Here is a 25265-nt window from a genome sequence, read left to right on the forward strand (position 1 = left end):
CCTGTTTGCGCAGGCGCGCGGGGCGGGGGCGGCGCTTCAGGAAGGAGCAGCAGTTTTTCAGCCGCTCGCGGAGTGGGCGGGCGACGCCAAGGCCCGGAACCCGTGGGTGGAGTTGGAGGCGGAGCACGGCAGCCATGCAGGAGACGGGTTGGGACGTAGGCGCAGGCAGCCTGGCGGGTGGCGCCGAAAGCCGGGGCCGGCGGGGTGTCGGGGGTGGCCGGGGCGGCCCCCGCAGCGCGGGTGCTGCTTCCGCTGCAGACCACGGAGCTCCGGGTGTCGCGCCGGCCCAGCACTCTTCAGGGCTGGGCGGAGACCCGTGGTCCCCGGCCCAACGGCCGGGAAGCCGACCATGCGTATTGTATCCTACTCGAAGGGCAGTGCAGATAGGGCTGGGGGCTGCCTGCGGTGGGAGGTGGGACAAACGGACCGGCGGCTCAGGGGCTGCTGAGGGGTGGAATGGCCAGGGCGCTTGGGGCGGGCAGAGAATAGAAAGCTGAAGGGAGACTGGAAGCGGGGATGGGCCGGGGTGGCGTGAGTCGGGGGCAGAAATGGGATCACGGGGCAACGGGGTAGTTGGGCTGGATTAGGGCTACGAGTGGCCCGGAGGGGCTGGAAGAGGTCCTGAGACAGGACCCAGAGCTCCAAATCCTTGTGGGTGGTACCTTAACCGCGTCTCCATCAGCACCCTAAGCGTGCCTTTCCCGTCCGCCTTGGAGGCAGAGATTGCCCGTGGGTCCCTGGCCCCAGATGTCGAACCTCACCGTGGAGCGGTTGGGAAGGAGCTCACAGTGAGCGGCAGTGTCCTGGTGGTGTAAGTTGGAAAAGGGGCTGGTTGGAAGTGGTAGCAGGTGACCAAGCTCGTCTCTCTCCAGGGGCGCTCTATTTGGACACACTCAAGGGCTGTGTTTATGGAGGTGACGCAGTGTGCTGCGCCTATCTCCACCTTGATTCTCTTTTTCTGTCACTTTCAGCTGCTGGAGAGCTGAAGATTGCCGCCTCCTTCGAATCTCCATTGTCAACTTTCTGGACCAGCTTTCTCTGGTGATGCGAACCATGCAGCGCTTTGGGCCCTCTGTTGCCCGCTAAGCCAGGGCTGGGGAAAGGGGGGGTTAAGGTCTGACCTGGTGGCCCTTCCTAGACAGTGATCCTTCCTAGGGCAGTGATTCCTGCACTAGTTGCCGAGTTATTATGGGGGCCTCATCTTTTGCCTATAATGGCCCTTGGGTGCTCAAGGTCCACTTGCATTGTTTGGTGCTTAAATGCTTAACTACTGAAAATAAAATTGACCTATGATGAGTTTATTTTCAACTATAGCACCTTCAAAATTCTTGCCTTTGTCCTTAGATTGGAGGGTTATGTGATTCAGATAGTCAAGTAGTACAGTGTAAGTGAAGATCATCTAAGAAATGGAGGAGGATAGGTCCTGTCTCTCATTCAGTATTAGCTACTATCAATATTTTGGAGTATTTTCTGAGTTTTATAGTTATATAGTAAACGTGTAACAATAATATTTGATATTGTGCAAGTTTAGCATTTTTCTTGGTATTTCTCATCTAACATGAACTTTTTTCTAAATGTTCTTCAAAATCATTATTGAATGTTTAAACTATTTTCAGTCTTTGCCATATTATAGGTAATGATTCAGTGGAATGCTTGTATATAGATCTTTGCATGAATGATTAAGATTATAAGAAGTAGAATTAATTAAATATTTAAAGCTCTCAATCTAAAGTATGTGAAATTACTCTCCATAAAATACCCTCCCACCAGAATTCTGGTTTTCCCACATTAGTGTCACCATTGGGGGCTTCCCAGGTGGTGTAGCAGTAAAGAATCCACCTGCCAGTGTGGGAGGCACAAGAGATGAGGGTTTGATCCCTGGGTCCAGAAGATCCCCTGGAGGAGAAAATAGCAACCCACTCCATTATTCTTGCCTGGGGAATCCCATGGACAGAGGAGCCTGGTGGGAGTCCATGGAGTCGCAAAGAGTCAGACACGATTGAGGGACTCAGCACTGCACAGGGGCACAATGACTGCAATGCACTCGGGACAGTACAGAGTTGGCAGACATGAAGGTGTTTGGTGGCCATGAAGCTCTGGACCATTTTGAAGAGAGTGGGGACGAGGGCCACCATGTTTATTAACAGGGTCCCGGTGCCTCCCATGGTGAGAAGAGGCTGAAGGTAGCCAGGGCAGAAATGGGGAGACTGGCATCCAGGCAAGAGACAAGGGCAGCTTGGACCACACAGGGGCAGTGGAGATGGGGAGAAGGAAGTGGCTTCTGAACGTGTCTTGAAGGTGTAGCCACCCGGCCTCGATGGATTGGACATGGCCATCCTGGACCACCTCAGATCCTCAGAAACCCCACAAGGAGTCACCCTTCCTCCCACAGATGGCATCCAGCTCAGGCAGAGTCCGACAGTCTCCCCACCTGCTTCCACCTGCCCTGAGAACAAAGCCACATGCCAACTCCATTTCCCAACATTTAATTAGGAAAAAAAAGATGACAGGGTCAAAGAAAACCTCATGCAGAAAAAAAAAGGGGGGCAAATCGAGTTTGTAGGAGCATGGACCGGGGCTGGGTTCCTCCAAGGAGGCAGAAGAACAAAGGAGTAAGGCACTGCCACCTCTGCCCCTCGAGGCGTGCACAGGGCAGGGCAGCGGGGGGTGAGTGGTCTGGGGCGCGCAGACCCCGCAGACGGAGTTTGGCAGCAAGGCCCGGAGGAGGAGAGTCCGGTGCCCCCAGGCCCAGATCTGGCCCTGGCAGGAGCCTGATTCAAGCTCTCCAGGCTTCAGAGAACACAGCCTGGGAGGAGGCCCAGGCCCAGCCTGAGAAGTCTAGACAGGCTTCTGTGTCAGCCGCAGAGCCATAGTCTGAGGGCACCTTTGGTGCCTTGCCCACCCCGAGTGCTGCTGGTGTCCAGGCCCTCTCCTGAAGATGGGCGGGGGCAGCCAGGGGAAGGGGCAGGGCCAGAGGTGAGGCCAAGGCTGACCCTGTCCCAAGGGGAGCTGGGAGGACTCAAGGAGAGGAGGTGAGTGAGATTGGGACATCTGGGGCAGGAGGGGCTGTATTTACATATGGAAAGGGTGAGTGGAGATAAATTAAATAAATAGGTGGTCGAGGCATAAATAGCAAGGAGGTCAGGGGCAATCACCAGACTGGGCAGGAGGGCAGAGGGAGGGTGGGGGTATTGCTGCTGCTGTGGTGGGGGGCTTGGTCCGGTCGCCCCCTCCCCATGCAGGGCCCAAAGCAAGGCACTAATGAAGGGCCCCGGGCTATGCTGGGGGTGTCTCGGCCCGGTGCCACCTGATCCGGGGCTCAGCCCAGGACCCAGGCCCGAGACGCCCCCTGGACGGGAGACTGGCTCAGGACTGAGACGTGCCTTTCTCCGGGTCGGCCACCCTTAGCTGTTGCTGGACACAAGGCCGATGATCTGCTCCAGCTTCTGGCGCAGCTTGTGTTTCCGACAAGAGGCATCTCGGTCCAGAGCGCTAAGAACCTGGGAAGCAGGCCCCGAGCTGGCCTCTCAGGGACGGCGGGCTGTTCCTCCCAGCCAAGCCCCCTGCTCCTTGGGGCAAGCTTGCCCCTCCCTCAGGCCTCAGGGTGTCCCTCCCTGCTGGCCAGGACCCTGGGCACATGGCCTCCAAACAGCCCCTCTTCGACCCCAAATCCTCCTCCAACCGCACAACTCTCGTCCCTCCTCTCCACGGCCAGCATGCAGCCCCGTCCAAGAGTGATGTGGACTCGAAGCTCCCCTTTCCCGTCCCCTGCAGACCCCCAATCCCCCTCTAGACCTTTCCCATCCAAAGCAGCAGGCCTTCTCGGGCCTCATCTCCATTGACCATGGGCAGCACCCAATAGCCCATCACTCCTCCTGACACCTGGTGGGGGTTCTTCACGCATGTGTTCCGGGCCCGTGTGGCACTTGGGGGTGGGGGTGTCCCTCCCAACCCTCCTCAGACTCCACAGCCACCTCCCCTTCTGCTCTGCCACATCAGAGTGTCCCAGGGCCCCAGGGCTCAGTGCCTGGGCCACAGCTCTGTCTCTAGCTGCCCGAGGACCCCCTTGGTGAGCTCATCCAGGCTCAGGGCTCTCAGGCCTGTATCCAGCTGAGGTTTACCAGTTCTCATCTCCAACCAGGAGCCCAATCCTGAAGCCCACCCTCTGGCTTCCCTGTCTACTGAGGCTCCAGTCACAAATCAGGCAGGTGGCCTGACCCTGCCCACCTCTGGCCCTACCCTGCATTCCTGGCCCTTTACTTTCTCCCAACCAGAACTTGGTGCTTCAGCCAGTAGCTTCTTTTCTGGGTGTCTCACCTCCCCACATCTACAGAGAGCATCACGTGTGCCATCCTGAGGGCTTGTTTGTGGGAGGAATTGTGAGTAATCCAAGAGTTGGTCTCCCTGACTCCCATCACGCCCCTGCTTTTGCCACTGGCTGCATTCTCAAACTCAACGGGCCTGCGGGGGTGGCACGCACCTCCTGACGGTACTTGGTGACGTAGAAATAGAGCTCACTGAGCGCACTCAGGACATTGAAGTCACTTGCGTGGAGACGGGACTGCTCCACCAGATATGCATCCATGTCCTGGTCACTGATGGATGCCATCTTGGTTATGTCCCGGTAGTACCTAATGGGATCCCGAAGAAGTCATGCTGGCAGCTGCTGCAAAAGTCAAAGCCCTTGTCCTGGCTGCCAGGCCAGCCTCTGGGCTTTCTTCCTGAAGCTGGCCCTTCATTAACATGAGCCAGCCTAGGCAGGGCCAGCTTCTACACTCTCACCCAGTAGCCATGTTCTGTGGGTGTCCAGGCCCCCCACCCCCACACACTGGGGCCCACCTCTCCACCCAGCTCTTGTAGTTGGGGATGTCCTTGGCGTAGAGCAGCTTGTTGGAGGGCGAGTCCTTGCCCAGGCGGTGCTCCGACGTGGAGCAGGAGTCCATGAAGGTCTGGGCCACCACTGACAAGCAGGCGTCCGTGATGCTGCTCTTGTGGATGTCGAACACGAACTGCGGGTTCTTGATCACGTTCACCCAGAAGCGCAGGGGCAGGCTAGACAGAGGGACAAAGGCCCACAGCTCCCCAGTTTCCCTGTGCCACATCCTCCTGTCTGCTCACCTCCACAGGCCCACAGGTGGCAAGATGACACACTGAGAGTTAGCAGCCTTTTCTTTAATTTTCAGCCTCACTTCAAGCAGTGAGAAGTAAGAGGAAATGGCATTCTGGCCTTGGTGATTTCAATGTTCCTCCCACACACACATTCACCCCCTGGACCAGGCTTCCAGCATCTCTGCACTGTGCCAGCAGTATCACCAGGTGAGCAGCCAGGCCCAGACAGTCAAGGGCACCTCTGAGTGCAGGGAACACTATCTGCATCCCAGCCGCCCAAACCCCTGGCAGAGTGACAGACACTTGCTCTCCCTACTCGGTGGCACCATCAATGCCAGGCCACTGTCCTCTCCTGCTGGGATGAGCAGTCCAGCCCCCAGCCCCCACTGTCACCCTGACCGAGGTCCCCAAGTACCAGCCAAGCCTCCTCTTCCCACCCAGCCCTGGAGGGCCAGCGCACGGTGGTACCAGTTGCTCTTCCAGGTGTGGCGCACATCAGGATCAATGATCTGCCGCTGGTCGGCCTGCTCGTCCAGGAAGTCAAACATGTACTTAATGGCCAGTGGCAGGGCCGAGCCGCGGTGTGCCGTGCTGAACACAGTTTCGAAGAGGTCATCCACGAACTTCTGCAGTGTGCCCTGCAGTGGCACAGCAAGGGCACCAGCTGACAGGGAGCCAAGGGGGAATGTTCCCACACCAGGACAGATGGGGATGGGGAGGCCTGACAGTGAGCAGGGCTTCTCTGCCCGGCTAACAACACCCCTCAGATAGACCTGGCCTTGACCTCAGGGTGATAGTTTCCATAGCAAAGGCCTTAAGACAGTCCCTTGGCATGGAAACAATCCAGTGGCCCCTACCCCAGGCAGCTGGGGCCAGTCTGAGGGCCAAGTCCAGGACAGAAGGGACCCACACTCAGGCCAGGATGGCACAGGGCAGGCGCACCTTGGTGGCCAGCAGCCGTGTCAGGTAGATCTCTGAGACCATCTTGCTGCCACGGTCACCCTCTCGGTGGTCGGCGTGGTCATGGTTCTTCACCAGGTGCCACAGCTTGGTGCCTGTCTCCTGGTCCGGGGTGATCATTGGCGCCCGAGAGCGGAGGCTGTCGGGGCTGCTGGCCGTGCGAAGCAAGCTCTCTGGGGCAGGGGATGGTGTGCCCCCTTAGGCCAGTAGCCCAGCCATCACCATGGCTCATGCCCCCTCTATCCCAGAAGCCCTGCACTTCTAGGCTCTAAAGAGCCCAGACCTCCTGAGAGCAGGGTCTGGGGACCACGGCCAACACAGCCTCAAAGGCCACGAGGCCAGCAGACACCACCACACCGAAGACACTTACCGTAGCGGCTGAGGGAACGGGTGAAGGTGAAGGAGTTGGCCATGTTATAGGCTGACACTTGTTTGGGCACCAGCGCCACCAAGGAACCGTCTGTCACCTGCAGATGCCAGGGACAGAGAGGGGGCAATGCAAGAGGCTGAGAAGCCAAGGGGCTGACCCTGTGGGGGTATGTGGGGCAGCTCCCACAGCTCCCAGAGAAGGGCCTGTATTGTGGGGGTGACGGAGGGGAGGGGCCAGCGCGGGACCACGGCCTCACAGGAGCACTGGTCATGGGTGGCCCTCCAGCTCCTCACCTGGTAGTGGGCCAGCGAGTTGACCCTCTTCCAGTCACACTCGATCTTGGTGGTGATGTCCTCATCCTGGAGGATGACACGGGCCATGCGGCCCTGGCGCCACTCTGCAGGCCACAAACAGCTCAGTAGGGGGGGAGCATGAACAACAGCCATAGTACCAGGAGGTGCGGAGGGGCCGGGAGGAGAGGGCAGGGGCCTCACCTAGGTCCATGTCCTCAGCTTTGGGGCGCTGGGAGTAAGGAATGCCCTTGTACACAGCATCGAGCAGCTTGTCTTTGGCCTGGGTGATACTGTCACAGTTGAGCACCTTCACGGGCACCTGAGCACTGCCCTCGCTCTCCGGGCACACACAGTGCAGGGTCTGAGTGGGTGGGGGGCCACAGGGTGGGTCCTGGGTGAGGCTTCCCCGCAGACCTGACACCCTATCCACCTGACCACCCCCCCACACCACACACCAGTGTCTTATAGTCGATCTGCTGCCGGATGAGCTTGTCCTCACTCAGCGAGTACCGTGCCTCGCCTGTGATGGCATCGATGGGGCCTTTCTCCATCTGCTGCTTGATGGCACAGTACAGCAAGAAGAGCGGCTCCCCCGCGCACTCCTGCAGGCAGGGCTGGGCATACAGTTGCCTGCCAGCCAGCTGGCAGCTTCCCCACCCTACGGCCCCCACCACCTGCCCTGTGAGGATGCACACCTTCAGAAACTTATGCAGCAGGAAGGTGAACCAGTTGGTGAGCATCTTCTCAGCCACTGACTCAGTCCTGGAGAGAAAGGGGCGCTGGGGTCCTGGCCGGTAAGGGCCTCCCTAGGGGTGGGGACTGGCCGGGGCAGGGCTGGCCCAGGGCTGGGGGAGGGGGGACCCAGTACCTGCGCAGAAGCAGCTTCGGGTGGTTCTTGCTCTCAAGGTTCTTCTCGATGAGGTCCACCAACAGCTGCTTAAGCAGGCCTGTGGCATAGTCAAGGCGGCTCTGCAGGGCCACCATGGTGAGGGAGGCCACGGTGCCCCGGTCACGCATGGAGAAGCTGCTCTGGGCCTCCAGGGTGTGGATGAAAGTGAGCACGAAGGCGCGGCTGTGCAGCAGCTGCCCGAAAAGACGCAGGGCCTTCTCAACGTGGGGGGGGGTCTGTAGGAGACAGGGTGTCTCAGAGAGCAGAGGTGACCCTGCAAATGACACGGCAGGGGCAGACAATGGTGGGGGGAGTGTACGGGGCGGGGTGGGACTCACATCCAGCTCCTTAAGCACTGGGTGGGCCTCGATCCCTGGGAAGAGCACTCGCACAGCATAGGTCCGGTAGTCTAGGAAAGGGATCTGCACGCCGTCCATGTGGTTCGTCAACTCATTGATGTCTGTCTGCAGCTCAGCGAAGGCTGGGGAGGGCCAGTGGGGCAGAGTGAGCAGGGCAGGAGCGGGGAGCCCCTGCGGCCTGCCCCGCGCCCCACCTCCACACAGGCACCTTCCTTGCACTCCAGGGCCACCCGGGACTCCAAATTGTCCATCTGGAACTGGAGCCGCTTAAGCGTGCGGTCGGCATCCTGAGTCTTACGTTTGTAGGCAACCAACACGGCAGTGATGGCCAGCAGCAGGAGGCTGCCCCCTACCGCCAGCCCCACCACGGCTGGCAGGGTCAGGGCACGCTCGGCTGTGATGTGCAGGGTGCCCAGCCAGAACTCCAGACCACCCACCAGCACCTGCAGGGACGGGCACACGGTGAAGCGAGCCCCATGCCTGCCCCAGGCTGCCCTGGCCACCTCCCTGCCCCATACCCACCATGACAGGCTGCCGGCCCGTCTGGCTGGGGGAGTCGCAGAGAAGTTGCGTGTCGGAGACGGTTAGCGCGCATGGCTGGCCCCCTATCAGTACCGTGTAGTTGAGGCGGGAGCTGCCAGCTGCCACGGGGATCAGATTCTTGCCCTGCACACAGACAACCCAGTCAGCCAGGGCTCCCCACTACCCCAGCCATACTGCCCTTTGCTCCTGCCCCAGCGGCACCTTTAGCACTACGTGGGAGCCTGGTTTGATGTCCAGGACCCCAGAGGGCCCAAGAGGCTCAAAGCTGGGGTCAGGGTAGTAGGTGAAGGAGGACCGGTTGAGGGAGCGGGCAGTCTGCACGTGGTCCAGCAGGAAGCCAAACTCATCTGGGTGCTCGCCCTGGGCCTGTGGCTGGGGCTGCCCCAGGAAGATGCCAGGGGCTTTACACAGCATGGCAGTGTCATTGATCACCTGGCATGTCTGCGGGGACAAAGGCAAGCAGTCCAGCACTTGAGGCCACAGCGGGCAGGGAGGCAGGGGTGGGGTGGGGGGGGCGCAGCTGGCACTCACATTGGTGGTCTCAATGCCTCGGTACTTCGCCCGGACCCGGGGCTCCTGGACCGTCAGCAAGTGGGTCCCACTCACGGTAATGGCAGTGCTTCCACTAGGGACAGGAGTGAGGGACTTCAGGGCTCCTCCCCAACTGCCCCAAGCATGGCCCTCTCTCTGCTTTCCCCATTGGAAGTGGAAGTGAAGTGAAAGTCACTCAGTCATGTCCGACTCTTTGTGACCCCATGGACTATATAGTCCATGGAATTCTCCAGGCCAGAATACTAGAGTGGGTAGCCTTTCCCTTCTCCAGGGGATCTTCCCAATCCAGCGGCCCTGGAGCCTCCCTAAACCTGGGTCACCCAGTAGGTGCCAAGTGCCGTGTGGTCATGGAGGAACCAGGCTCCCCTCTGCTGAGGAGGGCTCAGGCTCAGAGGGGGTGGAACTTGATACCAGGCACTCAGAGACCTGGTCCCCAGCGTCCCCTCTTACTTGATGATGCTCCACATGGGCTCGAGGCGTGTGACAGTGGGGTCCTGGGTGTAAGTGTAGACAACACCAGGACTGGAGATGTTCGCGCGGTCAATGGCCAGCATGATGGGGGCTTGGCTCGGGCCCAGGGTGGAGACAGGCGAGATGCACACGATGGCTTCAGCATCCCTCCTGCATCAGCAAGTGGGGACTTGGAGAGAGTGGCCCAGGGCTGCCCGCCGTTTGCTGGCCTGAGGCCCCAGCTTCCGAACAACCCACCTGACGAACTGGCACTCGCCATCTCTCACGGTGACCATGACCCTGCTGCCGGCGTCCAGAGCCCTTCCAGAGATGGTGAGCCTCGTGCCCCCGGAGGCCGGGCCCCGACTGGGACTCACACGGTCAAACGTAGGCGTCTATGGGAGAAGATGTCCTAAGGGGCGGGGCGAGGGGGGTTGGCCAGGCCGCACGCTACCGGCAAGAAGCGATGGGAGAGGAAACGGGTAGGCACCCCACCCACCACAAAGGTGTAGAGCTGCTCAGACTGCGTGCGGAAGTCAGCCGAACAGTCGCCGACACAGAGCTCTGCAGGCCCTGGTGGAGGGCTGGGTACCAGTGACTCTTCCATCTCACAGACGATCCTGAGGGCAGGGTCCGAGAAGGTCAGACCCTGGAGGCCAGCCCCCAGTGGGGGATGAGGCCTGGTGTCCGCCAGCTGGGCTGCACTCACCTCTCAGCACTGATATACTCAGCGGGGATGGAGTTGCAGCGCACGCCAGCCACCCGCAGGCCCACCTCTCGGGAGGTGAGGCCCAGGTTCTCACCCACGATGGTGATCCAGGTGCCCCCCTCCTTGGGCCCCATGACTGGGTGGATCTGCGGAGCAGGATGGGAGGCGAGAGGGTAAGCTGAGTTGGCGGGTGCCCAGAGGGCAGTGGGTGGAGGGGAGACCGACCTGGGCAATGCGAGGATGGCTGCAGCGAGCGCCCTTCTGGTTCGGGTGCATCCAGTTTGTCTTGGGGGCTGGGCAGTGGGCCCGCAGCTGGCACCTGTGCTCCGAGATGCACCAGCCACAGTTGAAGCGGGGGTCAGCCTTGAGGCAGAGGCCACAGCTGGGCCGCTGCGCCCAGCACTTGTACAAGAGGGCTGTGGGCACAGAGGGCATCACTGGGGAGCAGTTACAGGCCCTGATGAAAGGTCCCCCTGCGGGACCCTGGCCCCAGCTCATGCCTATGCTGCCCCAGGAAGTGAGGTCCTCAGCCCCATCCCGCAGCTCACCTCGGAAGGTAGCAGGCTTGTCGATGGGGAAATCGCCATCCCAGACCACGGAGAAGTCCAGCTCGGTGTCACCATACTCATCACCTTCATAGGAATACTGGGGGAGAAGGACCTGTGTGACCCTCGTGAAGGTGTGCAGACCACCCCCCTGCAACCCTAGCTCAGGAATCCCCAGCAGGAGACTCAGAAAGTCCTCTGCCAGGATGAGCTTAGGCTTCCCGAAGAGTCTGCTGGGCACAGCCCGGATCCCCGAGATAGGCAGGGTGGGCCTCACCGAGGCGTTCTGACACTGCACGCTGCTGCTGTTGAAGCGCACGGCAGGCACCCGCTGATGCCGGCCCTGCACCCGGACCACGCACTCGTAGTTCTTCTGCCCTGACTGAGGCTGTGGCAGGTTCTTGGCCCGCAGGGTGAGGGGCTGCACAACGCCTACCGGGATCAGGAGGTCCCCGCTGGGCAGGATCTCAGGGCAGCCCTGAGGGGAGAACCCCCGCGTTGAAGAGGCTCCAAGAAAACCCCAAGATGGAGGGCAGCAAAGCCAGGGGCCAGCCTGCAGGGAGCCCGGCCCCCTCGTGCATGATGCCCACCTCACCTCAGGGTTGCGCACCCTGCCTTCCTGGAAGGAACAGTCATGGGGCTGGCTGGTACACACGTGGCGGTACTTACACCACTGGCAGGGGTAAGGGCTGCTGACGCAGGACATGCACCTGGAGGGGAGAGGCTTCAGAAATCATGGAAGAGACCAAACCAGGCCCTTCACTGTCCCCCGTGTGGGCCACACGGGAAGCCAAAGGAAAAAGGTGCCCACGTCACTGCGAGCCACATAGATGGGACCGGGGGCAGGCCAGCTACTACTCACGACTGGAGGACACTGCAGTTGTAGAAGACGAAGTCGGCCCCAGCAAACCTCACACCGGTCTCCTTGGAGAGCAGCTGCAGCCGCACGGTGCGGGTGGCCCCTGCAGTGAGCCCGCGGCACCCCATGTGAGCCATGGACAGACAGCATCCCCCGCCCCCCCCAGCCCCGTCCACTGACCGTGCCCCCGGGTAAGAGCCCGGAGCTCCTGGAGGGAAGGCGAGGGGCAGCGTAACTCCCCAGAGGGCAGCAGGATGGCCTCGCTCTGGGTCACCTCCTCAAAGGCACAGCTCACGCCCACACTGAGGTCTGGCACGTTGCTCATGGCCACGGTCAGCTGCAGGAAGCCGAGGGCTTGGAGGAGGGTCCACTGCAGCATGTGGGCACCACACCCCTGCCATGTCCCTGCCACGCCCCTCACCTGCACACCAGGTGATGTCACCGACACGTTGTTGGGCCAGACATGCACCTGGACACACTTGCTGAGCGCCTCAGCGAAGCCATATGGGGCCACAGCACCTGGACAGGCCCCTTGGCGGCAGCACCTGTGTGGGGTCAGGCCAGGCCCATCCCACAGCTGCCCTGGGGGCCAGGAAGGGGTGACGAGGGGGCAGCCAGCCCAGCATACGGTGCCAGGCAACCGCATGCCTCGGCTTCATCCCCGAGGGCCTGAGAGACGTCACTTGGGCCAGAGGTTCTGCTCATTAGCAGGATAAAGTCGGAAGGGAGGGAGGCTACAAGGGCACAGCTGGTGGGGTGGGCACGTGGGAGAGGGCGGGCACCACGGCCCCCAGCCATGGGCAGAGCTGGGCAGGTCCTCACCTGTGTTGTAGCACGCACCAGCCACAGTGCGGGTCCCCCGAGCCCAGGCAGGCCGCGCAGCTCAGGTATTGCTCGCAGGTCTCCACCGGGAGCTGGCTCACCTGGGCACAGCCGAGTTAGCACATGCTGCGCCCTGCCCCCAGCCCACCCTGCCACTTGCCCCGGGCCCACCTGCTTCTCACTCAGCAGGTAGATGTGCCGGTGGTCAGGGCTGAAGAGCAGGTCACGGAGTATGGGGCTGCCATCCACCACGGGCACCGTCTCGTACAGGTGAGCCTCCTGAGAGCTGTCAACCCGCACCTGGGCCACAAGACCAGCCACCTGACGCCACAGCAGCAGCCCACATACCCGGGCAGGCTCTTCTGCTGCCAGGGGCCCAGCCTTGTCCCATCATAGACAGACGGGGAAGGATAACACCAAGGCTGCCCCCTGGAGGCTCTTGGGGGTGTCACAGCTGGTCCAAAAAGGCTCACAGGGCACAGAGAGAAATGACCATACTTATGGTAGAAAGCAAAGAAGAACTAAAGAGCCTCTTGATGAAAGTGAAAGAGGAGAGTGAAAAGGCTGGCTTAGATCTCAATATTCAAAAAACGAAGATCATGGCACCTGGTCCCATCACTTCATAGGAAATAGATGGGGAAACACTGGAAACAGTGACAGACTTTATTTTCTTAGGCTCTAAAATCACTGAAGATGGTGACTACAGCCGTGCAATTAAAAGATGCTTGCTCCTTGGAAGAAAAGCTATGACCAACCTAGACAGCGTATTAAAAAGCAGAGAGGTTACTTTGCCAACAAAGATCCGTCTAGTCAAAGCTATGGTTTTTCCAGTAGTCATGTATGGATGTGAGAGTTGGACCATAAAGAAAGCTGAGAGCCAAAGAATTAATGCTTTTGAGCTGTGGTATTGGAGAAGACTCTTGAGAGTCCCTTGGACTGAAAAGAGATCAAACCAGTCCATCCTAAAGGAAATCAGTCCTGAATATTCATTGGGAGGACTGATACTGAAGCTGAAACTCCAATCCTTTTTCCACCTAATGCGAAGAACTGACTCATTGGAAAAGACCCTGATGCTGGGAAAGATTGAAGGTAGGAGGAGAAGGGGGCGACAGAGGATGAGATGGCTGGATGGCATCACCAACTCAACGGACATGAGTTTGAATAAACTCTAGGAGTTGGTGATGGACAGGGAGGCCTGGTGTGCTACAGTCCATGGGGTCACAAAGAGTCAGACACGACTGAGTGACTGAACTGTAACTATAGAGTTTGGGCATGGGGAAAAGGTGAGATTTATAGGGGAAGGGATTTTCGGGATGATGGCAATACCCTAGAACGAAAGAGTGTTCATGGCAGTGTAACTCTGCAAATGTACCCAAATCAGAGAGATGCTTTATATGAGGGTGGGAGTGCGACATGGGAGTTATACCCCAATAAAGCTGTGAGAAATGCAAAAAAAGGACCCGGAGGGGAGTAGACTAGGCCCCCAAGATTTCCCTGGCCACTCCAGACCTTCTAGGAACAGCCCGCATCTCCCAGGTGAGCACGAGAAGAAGCTGGTAGCTGGTCTGACTCCTTGTCCCTTTAGAAAACCTCAGAGCTCCCAGCCCTGAAACAGAAGCAACCCCTGGGCCTATGAGGGGACAAGATGGCAAAGGCAGTCAGGTTCACATTTGTTCCCTCATTCATTCAAGGAGGCTTCCCTAGTAGCTCAGTTGGTAAAGAATCTGCCTGCAATGCAGGAGACCCAGGTTCAATCCCTGGGTTAGGAAGATGCCCTGGAGAAGGGAACGGCAACCCATTCTAGTACTCTCGTCTGGAGAATACCATGGACAGAGGACCTGGTGGGCTACAGTCTGTGGAATTGCAGAGCTGGACCCGACTATGCGACTAACTTTCCTTTCCTTTCCTTTTTCATTCAAGGAGGACCCAGCAACAATGGCTCCTGCTCTCCTGGCAGGGAAGCCCAGAGATAAGGACAGAGGCCTGGGTCTGCCACAGGAAGTCAGTGGTTCAGGCCACAGCAGGCAGTGGCACCAGTGAGCGTGGGTGCTGCAGGTGAACACAGGGCTTGCCTGCACAGTCTTGTCCCCACCCCTTGTCCTGCATCTCAGCCTGCCCTGATGCCCACAGGCTGGTGCCCACCTTCTTGAGACTGCCACCGCGAGTGCCGATGAAGACCACAGAGTGCTGCTGGTAGGTGTAGGCGGCCACGCTGGTCATGCCATCGGTACTGTCAGCTAGAAGGGGCAGCCCCTCGATTACGTGCAGTCCACCCAGTGGCTGGTTCAACACCAGCCCACAGAAGTTTCCATTTATCTGCATGGGCTGGTGAAACAGGAGGGGTGCACGCGGGTCAGCTCACAGGCACCCACTGGACGTCGGCCATGAGATCCCACATTGTGGCAGGGAAGAGGACCCAGAATTTGTTCCTTGCTAGCCAAGACCAACCAACCATTAGTCTCGGACCCCACAGGAAATGGGGGGATGAGAAAGGAGCTGCGGGAAGGCGAGCAGGCAGGAGTGGGGAGTAGACAGCAAGGCCTAGGAGGCTGCCACTGATGCAGAATGTGAGGGGGCACCACAAGATAGAGCTGGAGGAGCCAGGTGGGGACAGAGGGGCAGGAAGAGGAAAGGAGTGGTCCACAAACAGAGTGTGCCCACCCAGAGGACTGGCAGGGAGGTAGGCTGGCGAGGAAAGAGAAGCTGCAAAGGCAGGGAGGGGATCACCAGAGGGTGGGAATTCTGGGCTAAGCTATCACTCCTGAAATGGTTCAGGGAAGCATCTCCCAGGTGAGCGGGCCTGTGCAGCCTGGGACAGGCCGGCAGCCTACTGGCTGCTATGTGACCACCGGGGCTGGTCCTGCAGACCTGGGAAGAGACAGAGGGCCTGGCAGAGGGGTAGGGGGTGGGCAGGAGCTCACAGTGTTGATACAGGGCAGCTCCTTGTTCAGAAGCCAGGGCAGGGCCAGCGTGCCCTCCCCACGGTAGCAGGACTGGATGCGACGCCGGATGTGCGCATTGATGTTGCTGAGGGTAAAGAGGCAGAGGATGGTCTGCCGTGGTGGGCTGGCCCGGTTCTTCTGGCCCTGAGAGAAGACGGTGAAGAGGACATCCTCGTTGGCTGGCACGCCCAGGGCCTGGGCCAGCAGCAGGCCAGGTTTGGCCAGGTGGGCACTCTGCACCAGGCGGTACTCCACACCATGCCATGAGCAGCCGATGGGGAACTCCACGTATGAGTAGAACTCGGAGTCTCCTGAGCACATGCGCACAATCTTGGACGTGAAGAACTTCTCGCCCGCTGTGTCCAGCAGTGTCTGCTGGGTGTCTAGCTGCAGTGTCAGGAAGTACACAAAGGAGGCGCTCACAAAGCCATAGACGTAGTAGATGTCGAAGGCCGGGTACAGGGACAGTGTGTCAGAGGGGATCTTGATCTGCGAGGAGACGAACTCGTCCTGGTACACCTACGGAACAGACGGGGGAGAGAGCCTGGGACAAAGCCAGGGTCCACCTGTGGCCTCCCCATCCGTGGCCCCTGCTACTCGCCCTGGCCTCAATCCCACAACAGGGTCCCCAAGGGGCTTCCATCACAACCCCCTGCCCATGCATGCACAGGACCCCAGGCCAGAAAGACTCCAGAGGGCAGGCCGTGACCTGGCCCGCCCTGCCATCCTCAGCAGCTTGTCCCATCTAGGACCAACCAGGTCTCTTCCGGGGGCAGAGGCAGGACACATGAAGGTAGGAGGGCACAGGGCCTGGCTCTCCAGAGGAGGGTGAAGGGAAGGGAGGGCAGGGGCCGCCTGACGGCCAGGGGGGTCTCACCCACCAGACTGAACATATCTACACCGTCCTCATCCCGGATGAGCTTTCGGGAGCTCAGGGTGGGGAAGTACTCGGACTTGCCGTCCACAGCCGTGCCTACAAACAGCTTGCTGGGCCCCTGGCCCTGCTCCACGATGACGCCAGCCATAGAGTCCGGCTCCTGGGCCCCCGACAGGTAGTGCTCCTTGCGGTGGTGGGGCTCACCCAGCTTGAAGAGGTCGTCCAGCCGCAAGAACTGGCAGATACCCTGCCAGATGCTGCCGCAGGCCACCAGGCGGCGGGCTGCGTAGTCTATGAGCAGCAGCTTGTTCACATTGTCCACAGGCGCCAGGCGGTGGGCGCACACACGCATGCTGGGGGGCGGGTAGCAGCGGGCGTTGTCCTCGACGGGCCCCGTGATGTGGACCCGCAGCTCAGTCAGATTGGGCGCCAGCTTGAAGATGTGGTTCACGGCGCCCACAAACACTTCCCCAGTCACCCGGTGCACAGCCAGGTGGGTGAGTGAGGTGTCCGTCACTGAGAAAGCAGGGAAGGGCCCGCGGCTGCCCAGGGCCTGCCCGGCAGCCAGGAGGAACAGCAGGATGAAGATGGTGGGCATGGCTGGTGGCAGTCCCAGGGGGTGAACCTGGGGAGAGACAGCGGAGGCCAGTCAGAGGCCTACCCCCTGGCCTGGCCTTGGGCCTCCGGCCAGCCCAGAACCATGGCCTAGAGGGTGGAGGCCGATCACCTGCCACTGCACCAGGGCCCCAGATGGCAGCCCCAGCTGGGAGAGAGGAGGGGCATCCGCCAGGGTGCGCGAGGGAGCCACGAGCACAGGCAGGCTTGGGGGCCATCAATCACCCCCCACCCACTGCTGGCAAGCAGCCGGGAGGCCTCGCCTCAGCTGGGCCACACCCAAGCGGGCCGCGGCGCCAGATGCTGGGAGAGGCAGGGTGGGAGGCCCTCCAGGAAGGAGAAGCTAAACAGCAGATCCCAGGCCCGAGGGTGGCCAGCCACACACGGACGCAACACAACCACGGGCCACTCAAGGCCACAGAGCCGCCTCGCACCCCTAGTTGGGGGGGGTGGGCGGGGAGGAGACAAGGGAGGGGGAAAACAATCGCAAATGGGACGTTGGAGTGTCAGGACATCAGAGGTCTGAGGCATCAAAGCCTGAGCCCAAACAGCACCCAGGGACACCAATCCACCCTCCGCACCCCCGCTGCCTCCTTGCCCCAAGGGCCTCTGTCTTCCGGCTGACCAGGAGCCTGCGATCCGGTCTATAGGCTGCCACACAAAAGCCGAGTGGTGCCGGCCCCCGCAGCAATGCACAGAGACAGACAGAAATCAGGCTCTGCCCAGGCACAACCGGATGGATGCCCAGGGCAGGGGTGCACGCAGCCCCCTCCAAAGCCAGATGGTAGCTGGTGAAGGGGCGAGGCAGGATGGCTAACACAGCTGAGACTCTGGGGAGACAGGCCGGGGGACCCCAGGAGCAGTGCTGGGCTTGGCTGGGTCTTCACCCCGAGGCCACACCCAGCTTCAGGCAGCCAAGACAGCAGAGCAGTGTCGTGGCAGCCAACGGGGCAGGGCTCAGGGCCCCCCTGTCGGTGCCCAAGCCCCAAGGGAGACACAAGTTACCCCACCTTGGAGGCGGTGGTGGGGAACCAAACCAAGGCAGCCCAGAAGAAATGGGGCAGGGGGGTGGGGGTGGATTGCATTTGCCAGAACCAGGAGCAGACCCAGCTTGGAACTGCTAAGTTTCAGCTCAAGACAGCTCGGCTCTCCCAGGCTCTTTTGTCAAGGTCCACATCCTGGACCCTGAATGCCAGAGCCAGAGAAGAAAGGAGGGCGCAGAAGGGGGGCGTCATGCCACCCTCACCTCCTCCGCAGCACACAGGAATACAAGCCTAAGAAGGGGAACGGGACCGGTCGGGAGGGATACCTGGAGAGGCACGCTGTGGAGCCCAAATGCCCGTTCCAAAGCACAACCTGGAAGCGGGAGCCTCGGGCCAACCGAGCCTCTCTGAGCCAGCCCTGCGGAGCCCGAGGATGCGGGCAGACCCTGGCAGAGACGGGGCTCTCGCACTCGCTCCCCGATGACCTGCGCAGTTCTGCCAGCCCAGGTTGCCCTGCCCCCATCCAGGGACACCGCCCCCCCTCCGCCGCCCCACTCCCCCCAGTGGACGGAGGCGCCGGGGCTGCTTCTCCGCCACAAAGGGTCCCCATCGGGTAGGGGGCTGGCGGCGGGGGCGCCGAGCACTAAGGACCAGTCGGGCGGGCGCCCAAGAAGGCAGGGGCAGGGCCCGACCCCTGGGAGGCCAAGGCGAACCTCAGGGATGCCCGACCCCGGGGCGGATGAACAGGCTGGCCTCGCACGGGCGGCGGGGGAGGGGGGGTGGCAGGCACCTACCTGTCCCTCCGCCGCCGCCGGGTCCGGGTGGCCGCCCGTCGGCCACGTGGACGCGCCCTCGAGCCCCACGCCGCCCCGCTCGCGCGCCCTCGCTGCCGCACCCCGCGCGCCCGCGCCGCCGCCGCCCACACTTTGGGGCCTGCCCGCTGCCGCCGGGGCCTTTTAAACCCGGACCGTACCACCGCGCCGGGCAGGGGTGCCCAGAGAGGGCCGAGCGGCAGTGCTCGCGGCCGTGGGGGACCGCCTCTCCCCGAGCCACGGGAGAGGCCCAGCAGCGCAGCTCCGGCCCCGGCGAGCGGCCGGGGTTCCCCCCCACCCCCCGCAGCGAGACGACCCTCCCCTCCCCTCCCCTCCTCTCGCGCAATGGCCGCGTCCGGGGCGCGCGCCCCTCAGCCCGCCGCCTCCCGCCACCAAGGGACCCGCGCGCTCCCGCGCCACAACCCCTTCGGGCTCGGGGAGAGCGCGGGCCTCGGGGTCGCGCAGACGCCTCCCGGGCGCTCGGAGGCGCGCCCAAGGCCACCTGCCGCTGGTTCGCAGCACCACCACCCGTCCCTCGCACCCCGGTCACCATCCTACAGGCACACACCAGCCCGGAACTCGCGGTCCTGACCCAGGACACTCTCCTGGAGAAGGTCCACTAATCCGGAGGGCCTGCATCTGATAACATCCACGAGTACTGAGGCTGTCGGCCTTTACCACCTGGCCCCTTCCCCAGTGCCCCTGAATTGGAGATTTTCAGTCCCTTGGTTCCTTTTTCCTTTTCTTTTTATACAACTTTATTGACCTATAATTCATCTATCATGTAAGTCCCTCATGTAAAGGGTAACATTCAATGACGTTTAATATATTCACACAAAGTTGGGCAACCATTCCTCCTGTTTGATTCCAAAACATTCTCATCACCCCCAAAGTAAATCTCTATATACCCTTTAGCCAGCCCTCAGTCCACCCCGTATGAATTTTAGGATGGACTTTTCAGTTTCTGGAAAAAAAAAAAAAGCCAGTGGGAGTTTAATATGGATTGAATTGAATCTGTAAATCAATTCGGAGAATGTTGCCATTTTAACAAGACTTCCAAGATGGTACTAGTGGTAAAGAACCTGCCTGCCAGTGCAAGAGACATAAGAAATGTGAGTTAGATCTCTGGGTTGGGTAGACCACCGTGGAGGAGGAAATGGCAACCCACTCCAGTATTCTTGCCTGGAGAGTTCCATGGACAGAGGGACAAGAGGGACTGGTGGGCTACAGTCCATAGGGTCGAAAAGAGTCAGACACAATGGAAGTGACTTAGCATGCACGCACACACCATCTTAACAAGATCCTTTCCATCCATGAACTTGGGATGTTGTGATGATGAATTCATGTGTATTAATTTCAACTTGGCTAGGCTATAGTTGGCAATTATTTAATCAAACACTCATCTAGCTGTTGCTCTGGAGAAATTTCATAGGTGTGGTGAACATCAACAATTGGTTGACTTTAAGTAAATTACACTCCACAATGTGGGTGAATCTTGTCCACTCAATTGAAGGCCTTAAAAGCAAAAACTGAGGTTCCCTGGGAAAAGAGATATTCTGCCTCCAGACTGTAATGTAGAAGTCCTGCTTGAATCTGCAGCCTGCTGACCTGCCCTGCAAATTTTGGACTTGCCACCTTGTCAGCCCTTACAATCACATGAGCTAATTCCTTAAAATTAATCGTGTGTGTGTGTGTGTGTGTGTATCCTGTTTTGTTACTCTGGAGAACCCTGACTAAATAAACGTGTTTTCATTTATTCAGGTGTGCTTTATTTTCTTTCAGTGATATTGTCTAGTTTACAGTGTACAAGTCTTGCATTTCTTTTTTTGATGGTTTATGTGAATTTTTTTCTTTTTATTTTTTTATTGAAGGATAATTGCTTTACAGAATTTTGTTGTTTTTGGTCAAACCTCAACATGAATCAGCCATAGGTATACATATATCCCCTCCCTTTTGAAACTCCCTCCCATCTCCCTCCCCATCCCACCCCTCTAGGTTGATACAGAGCCCCCCTTTGAGTTTCCTGAACCATACAGCAAATTCCTGTTGGCTACCTATTTTATGTGGAAGTACCTATTTTATATGGAAGTCTTGCTATTTCTATTGTTAATTTATTCCTAAGTATTTTATTCTTTATAATGCTATTGTAAAACAGAATTGTTCATTGCTCAGGTATAGAAATACAATTGATCATTGCTCAGGTATAGAAATACAATTGATTTTTGTGTAATCATGTTTCTTCCTGCAAGTTTGCTGAACTCATTTATTAGCTCTACTGTTTTTTCCAGCACATGTAGTAAGATTTGCATATACAAGATTATATCATCTGAGAATAGAGATAGTTTTATTTCTTCCTTTCCTGTCTGGCTGGCTATACTGCCCTGGCCACACCCTCAGATATGCAGATGACACCACCCTTACGGCAGAAATCAAAGAGAAACTAAAGAGCTTCTTATGAAAGTGAAAGAGGAGAGTGAAAAAGCTGGCTTAAAACTCAACATACAAAAAACGAAGATCATGGCACCTGGTCCCATCACTTCATGGCAAATAGATGGGAAAACAATGGACACAGTGACAGACTTTATTTTCTTGGGCTCCAAAATCACTGCACATGGTGACTGCAGCCATAAAATTCAAAGACGCTTGCTCCTTGGAAGAAAAGCTATGACCAATCTAGACAGCATATTAAAAAGTAGAGACATTATTTTTCCAACAAAGGTCCGTATAGTCAAAGGTATGGTTTTTCCAGCAGTCATGTATAGATGTGTGAGTTTGACCATAAAGAAGTCTGAGTGCCAAATAATTGATACTTTTGAACTGTGGTGTTGGAAAAGACTCTTGAGAGTCCTTCAGACTGCAAGGAGATCAAACCAGTCAATCCTAAAGGAAACCAGTCCTGAATATTAATTGGAAGGACCCATGCTGAAGCTGAAGCTCCAAACCTTTGACCACCTGATGCGAAGAACTGACTCATTGGAAAAGACCCTGATGCTGGGAAAGGTTGAAGGCAGAAGGAGAAGGGGACAACAGAGGATGAGATGGTTGGATGGCATCACCGACTCGATGGACATGAGTTTGAGCAAGCTCTGGGAGTTGGCGATGGACAGGGAAGCCTGGTGTGCTGCAGTCCATAGGGTCGCAAAGAGTCGGACACAACTGAGCAACTGAACTGAACACTCTCCAGTCAAATGTTGGATAGAAGTGGGCATTTTCTTTTTAACTTTATAATTTGAAAGTATTTCAGACTTACAGAAAAGCTATAATAAATGTACAGAAAGCTCCCATGTACCCTTAACTCACATTCACCAAGAGTTCATATTTTGTTCCATTTGCTTTCTCATTCTCTTTGTCTCTTGTGGGTGCATATATTTTTATTTCATATATTAGAATAATGTTTTCTCAGGCTTCCTTGGTGGCTCCAGTGGTAAAGAATCCACCTGCCAATGCAGGAGACATGGGTTTGATCCCTGGTCCGGGAAGATCCCACATTCCTCAGAGCAACTAGCCCCATGTGCCACAACTATTGGGCCTGTGCTCTAGAGCTCAGAAGCCACAACTACTGTAAACCACGTACCCTAGAGCCCGTGCTCCACAACAAGAGAAAAGCCACTGCAATGAGAAGCCCGTGCAGCAGCAAAGACCCAGCACAGCCAAAAACAAAGAAATAAAAGAAGAAAAAAACCTATGAGGCTGATATTCTGAAAAATTATAATGAAAATAGTTTCTCAACTATGTCTAAGTTTCATACAGCTTACCCCTTAACCCCTAAATACTTCCCTCTGTGTTTCATAACTACAGCATAATTGGCTTCCCTGGTGGCTCAGCTCATAAAGAATCCATCTGCAATGCGGGAGACCTGGGCTCCATCCCTGGGCTGGGAAGACTCCCTGGAGAAGGGAAAGGCTACCCACTCCAGTATTCTGGCCTGGAGGATTACACAGACTGTATAGTCCATGGGGTCGCAAAAAGTCAGACACGACTGAGTGACTTTTACTCACTCACTCACAGCATAATTACTGTACTATAGTAATTATAACCTCTTACATAACCATAGTATAACTCTCAACTCAGAAATGTTAATGTTGATATGATGATATTTTATCTAAGGTCTTGTTAAAATTTCACCAATTGTCCCCATGATGTCCTTTATAGTTTTGTTTTTCCTGATCCAGGATCCAGTCTAGGACCCCACATGGCATTTCATTCTCATGTCTCATTGGCCCCCTTTAATCTGGAAAACTCCTGCTTTTCTTGGCCTTTCATGACATGGACATTTTTGAAGAGTGCAGGCCAGGTATTTGGTGGACCGTCCTCAGGTTTCATTTGTCTGATGTTTTCTCAGGGCAAGATTCGGGCTATGTGTGGTGGGAGGTTGCCAGGCCCTCTCTGTGCTTCTTATCAAGAGGCAAGTGTTATTGTTTTGTCCCTTCACTGTGATGTTAACTTTAAGCATTTAGTTAAGGTGGTAACTACCAGTTTCTCAATGGGCTTCTCTGATAGTTCAGTTGGTAAAGAATCTGCCTGCAATGCAAGAGACCCGGTTCGATTCCTGGGTGGGCAAGATCCCCTGGAGAAGGGATAGGCTAGCCACTCCAGTATTCTTGGGCTTCCCTTGTGGCTCAGCTGGTAAAGAATCTGCCCACAGTGCGGGAGACCTGGGTTCGATCCCTGGGTGGGGAAGATCTCCTGGAGAAGGGAAAGGCTACCCAGTCCAGTATTCTTCCCTGGAGAATGGACAGAGGAGCCTAGTGGGCTACAGTCCATGGGGTCACAAAGAGTTGGACATGACTTTCATTTTCATAGTTGCTAAGTTCCAAACCTCAAGATGATGGTTACAAAACAGTGCTTTTTCTCCCTTTATGATCCCTCCTACTCAATGGCATCCTTTCAGAAAGAACTCCTGTTTATCTATCTATATATACATTATCTGTGTGGACTCGTGGATGTGGATTTTCTTTGATGGATTGTAACCCATTAATTTTTTTTTATCACACTACATGGAATGCAGGATCTTATTAATAGTTCCCCGTGCTGTGTGTGCTAAGTCACTTCAGTCGTGTCTGACTCTGTACAACCGTATGGACTGTAGGCAGCCAGGCTCCTCTGTCCATGGGATTCTCCAGGCAAGAATACTGGAGTGGGTTGCCATGCCCTCCTTCAGGGGATCTTGCCAACCCAGGGATTGAACCCACGTCTCCTGCATCGGCAGGTGGGTTCTTTACCACTAGGGCCACCTGGGAAACCCCTACACACAGGCTATATTAAAAAAAAAAAAAAAATCCTGAATACATACATACTGATGTCCCCCACTCCAATTCCACAGCAAAACTTCCTAGCCTTTCCCCAGTGTATATTTGTATCTCCCTTCAGCATTGGGAGACCTGGCTCCCAACACCACTGACGTATTGACTCATTTGCTTGATCCTCCAATAATGCATAGAGAGCACTTTCAGAGTCAAGGATTTGTCCCTAGGACAAATAAACCTACTGAGAGGGGTCTGGAATTTCCTTGCAGGACTTTTGTTGTTTAGTTTCTTTTGTCTTAAAACTGAAGGTATAAAGTAAAAGTGCTGTGTTTAAACACTGTTTACAGGGACTTCCCTGGTGGTCCAGTGGCTAAGACTCCATGCTCCCAATGCAGGGCACCCAGGTTCGATCTGTGGTCAGGGAACTAAGATCCTGCATGCTGTGCAGCACAGCAACAAAGAAGTTGGGATGTTTGTCTAATTTTTATTGATTTGCAGGAGTTTCTGTATGTCTGTGTGAATGTGTTCTGGATACCACCCCTCTGTCATAAAAATATTTTCTTTTCTCGAATCTACTGGCTTGTGTATTCATTTTCATATCTTTTAAAGAGCAAAAGTTTGCATTTTTGTGAAGTCTGATATATCAGTTTTTCTTTTTATGATTATTTTTTGTATCCTGTGCAAGAAAACTTTGCCCAGATTGCCTAGAGCAAGGTTACAAAGATTTCCTCCCTTGTTTCATTTATATGCTTTTTTTAGTTTTAGCTTTTACTTTTAGGTCTACAACCCATGTCAAATTCATTTTTCTCCATTGTCTAAGTAAGGGGTGTTTGTTTCCTGTGGCTGTCAAAACAAAGTTCCACAAACTGAGTAGCTAAAACAACAGACATTTCTTCTCTCCTTTTTTTTTTTTACCCCTACCCCCTCTTCTCTCCTTTTGAGGTGCTAAAATTATTCTTGGAGTAGATAGAGGTGATAGCTTCACAACATTATGAAATGTACTCAGTACCACTGAAATGTGCATTTTTAAATGGTTAATGGTTACTTTTTTTGTTGTGAATTTCTCCTCAGTTGAAAAAAAAAATCCCCCAGTGAGAGACCACATGTGCCATCTCAGGTTGCATAAGTGTCCCCCCTCTTCGGGAATGACAGTACCGTGTTGGTGAAGCTGGGGAGCCAGGATTCTCACCCGGTGATCATGCTACAAAATGGGAGGGGTGTAGGGAGAAAAATCTATCACTCTCTGGAAACTTAATTATGCCTTCCCTGGTGATCCAGTGGTTAAGACTCAGCTTTCACCACAGAGAGCGTGGGTTCAATCCTTGGGCAG

General features: G+C 56.6%; 2 protein-coding genes across 6 annotated transcripts; one reads left to right on the top strand and one right to left on the bottom strand.

The window, feature by feature from the left end:
- Positions 1-125: 125 nt before the first annotated feature.
- LAGE3 (L antigen family member 3) lies at positions 126-1725 on the top strand. The gene is made up of 3 exons (XM_086389458.1): positions 126-358; positions 683-811; positions 972-1725. The coding sequence occupies exons 1-3, from the start codon at positions 135-137 to the stop codon at positions 1084-1086; spliced, it is 468 nt and encodes a 155-aa protein (XP_086245584.1). The 5' UTR covers positions 126-134; the 3' UTR covers positions 1087-1725.
- Positions 1726-2470: 745 nt separating this feature from the next.
- PLXNA3 (plexin A3) lies at positions 2471-18816 on the bottom strand. Of its 5 annotated transcripts, none has more exons than XM_086389456.1 (33): positions 18672-18816; positions 16284-16904; positions 15382-15921; positions 14603-14785; positions 12632-12760; positions 12461-12561; positions 12060-12183; positions 11819-11975; positions 11642-11741; positions 11375-11489; positions 11057-11257; positions 10783-10879; positions 10460-10650; positions 10235-10380; positions 10025-10145; positions 9784-9920; positions 9526-9696; positions 9055-9148; positions 8725-8964; positions 8503-8646; positions 8189-8423; positions 7960-8102; positions 7601-7857; positions 7428-7494; positions 7188-7346; positions 6934-7093; positions 6733-6836; positions 6440-6536; positions 6052-6242; positions 5578-5747; positions 4840-5052; positions 4481-4631; positions 2471-3500 (listed from the first exon to the last, which is right to left on the bottom strand). In XM_086389456.1, exons 2-33 carry the CDS (start codon positions 16875-16877, stop codon positions 3405-3407), a joined length of 5628 nt encoding a protein of 1875 aa, XP_086245582.1. In that variant the 5' UTR covers positions 16878-16904; positions 18672-18816; the 3' UTR covers positions 2471-3404. The 5 variants fall into 5 exon arrangements, with proteins under 5 accessions (XP_086245582.1, XP_086245580.1, XP_086245579.1 ...); XM_086389454.1 differs by having other exon boundaries at positions 7188-7334; positions 18672-18792; XM_086389453.1 differs by lacking the exon at positions 18672-18816 and adding an exon at positions 18204-18224.
- Positions 18817-25265: the final 6449 nt, after the last annotated feature.

Source organism: Bos grunniens, chromosome X (assembly GCF_055505025.1).
Source record: "Bos grunniens cultivar Pamir isolate PY7600 chromosome X, Bosgru_T2T1.0, whole genome shotgun sequence".
Classification (NCBI taxonomy): domain Eukaryota; kingdom Metazoa; phylum Chordata; class Mammalia; order Artiodactyla; family Bovidae; genus Bos; species Bos grunniens.

What these genes read in the sequence shown, in the direction of transcription:
- LAGE3 (XM_086389458.1), top strand. Translation starts at nt 135, where the DNA reads ATGCAGGAGACGGGTTGGGACGTAGGCGCAGGCAGCCTGGCGGGTGGC. An exon ending in GGAAGCCGACCATGCGTATT is followed by an intron (nt 359 to 682) that starts GTATCCTACTCG and finishes CGTCTCCATCAG; the next exon opens with CACCCTAAGCGTGCCTTTCC. An exon ending in AGCGGCAGTGTCCTGGTGGT is followed by an intron (nt 812 to 971) that starts GTAAGTTGGAAA and finishes TGTCACTTTCAG; the next exon opens with CTGCTGGAGAGCTGAAGATT.
- PLXNA3 (XM_086389456.1), bottom strand. Translation starts at nt 16,877, where the DNA reads ATGCCCACCATCTTCATCCTGCTGTTCCTCCTGGCTGCCGGGCAGGCC. An exon ending in GCCATCCTCGCATTGCCCAG is followed by an intron (nt 10,381 to 10,459) that starts GTCGGTCTCCCC and finishes CCTGCTCCGCAG; the next exon opens with ATCCACCCAGTCATGGGGCC. An exon ending in CCGAAGCTGCTTCTGCGCAG is followed by an intron (nt 7,495 to 7,600) that starts GTACTGGGTCCC and finishes CTTTCTCTCCAG; the next exon opens with GACTGAGTCAGTGGCTGAGA.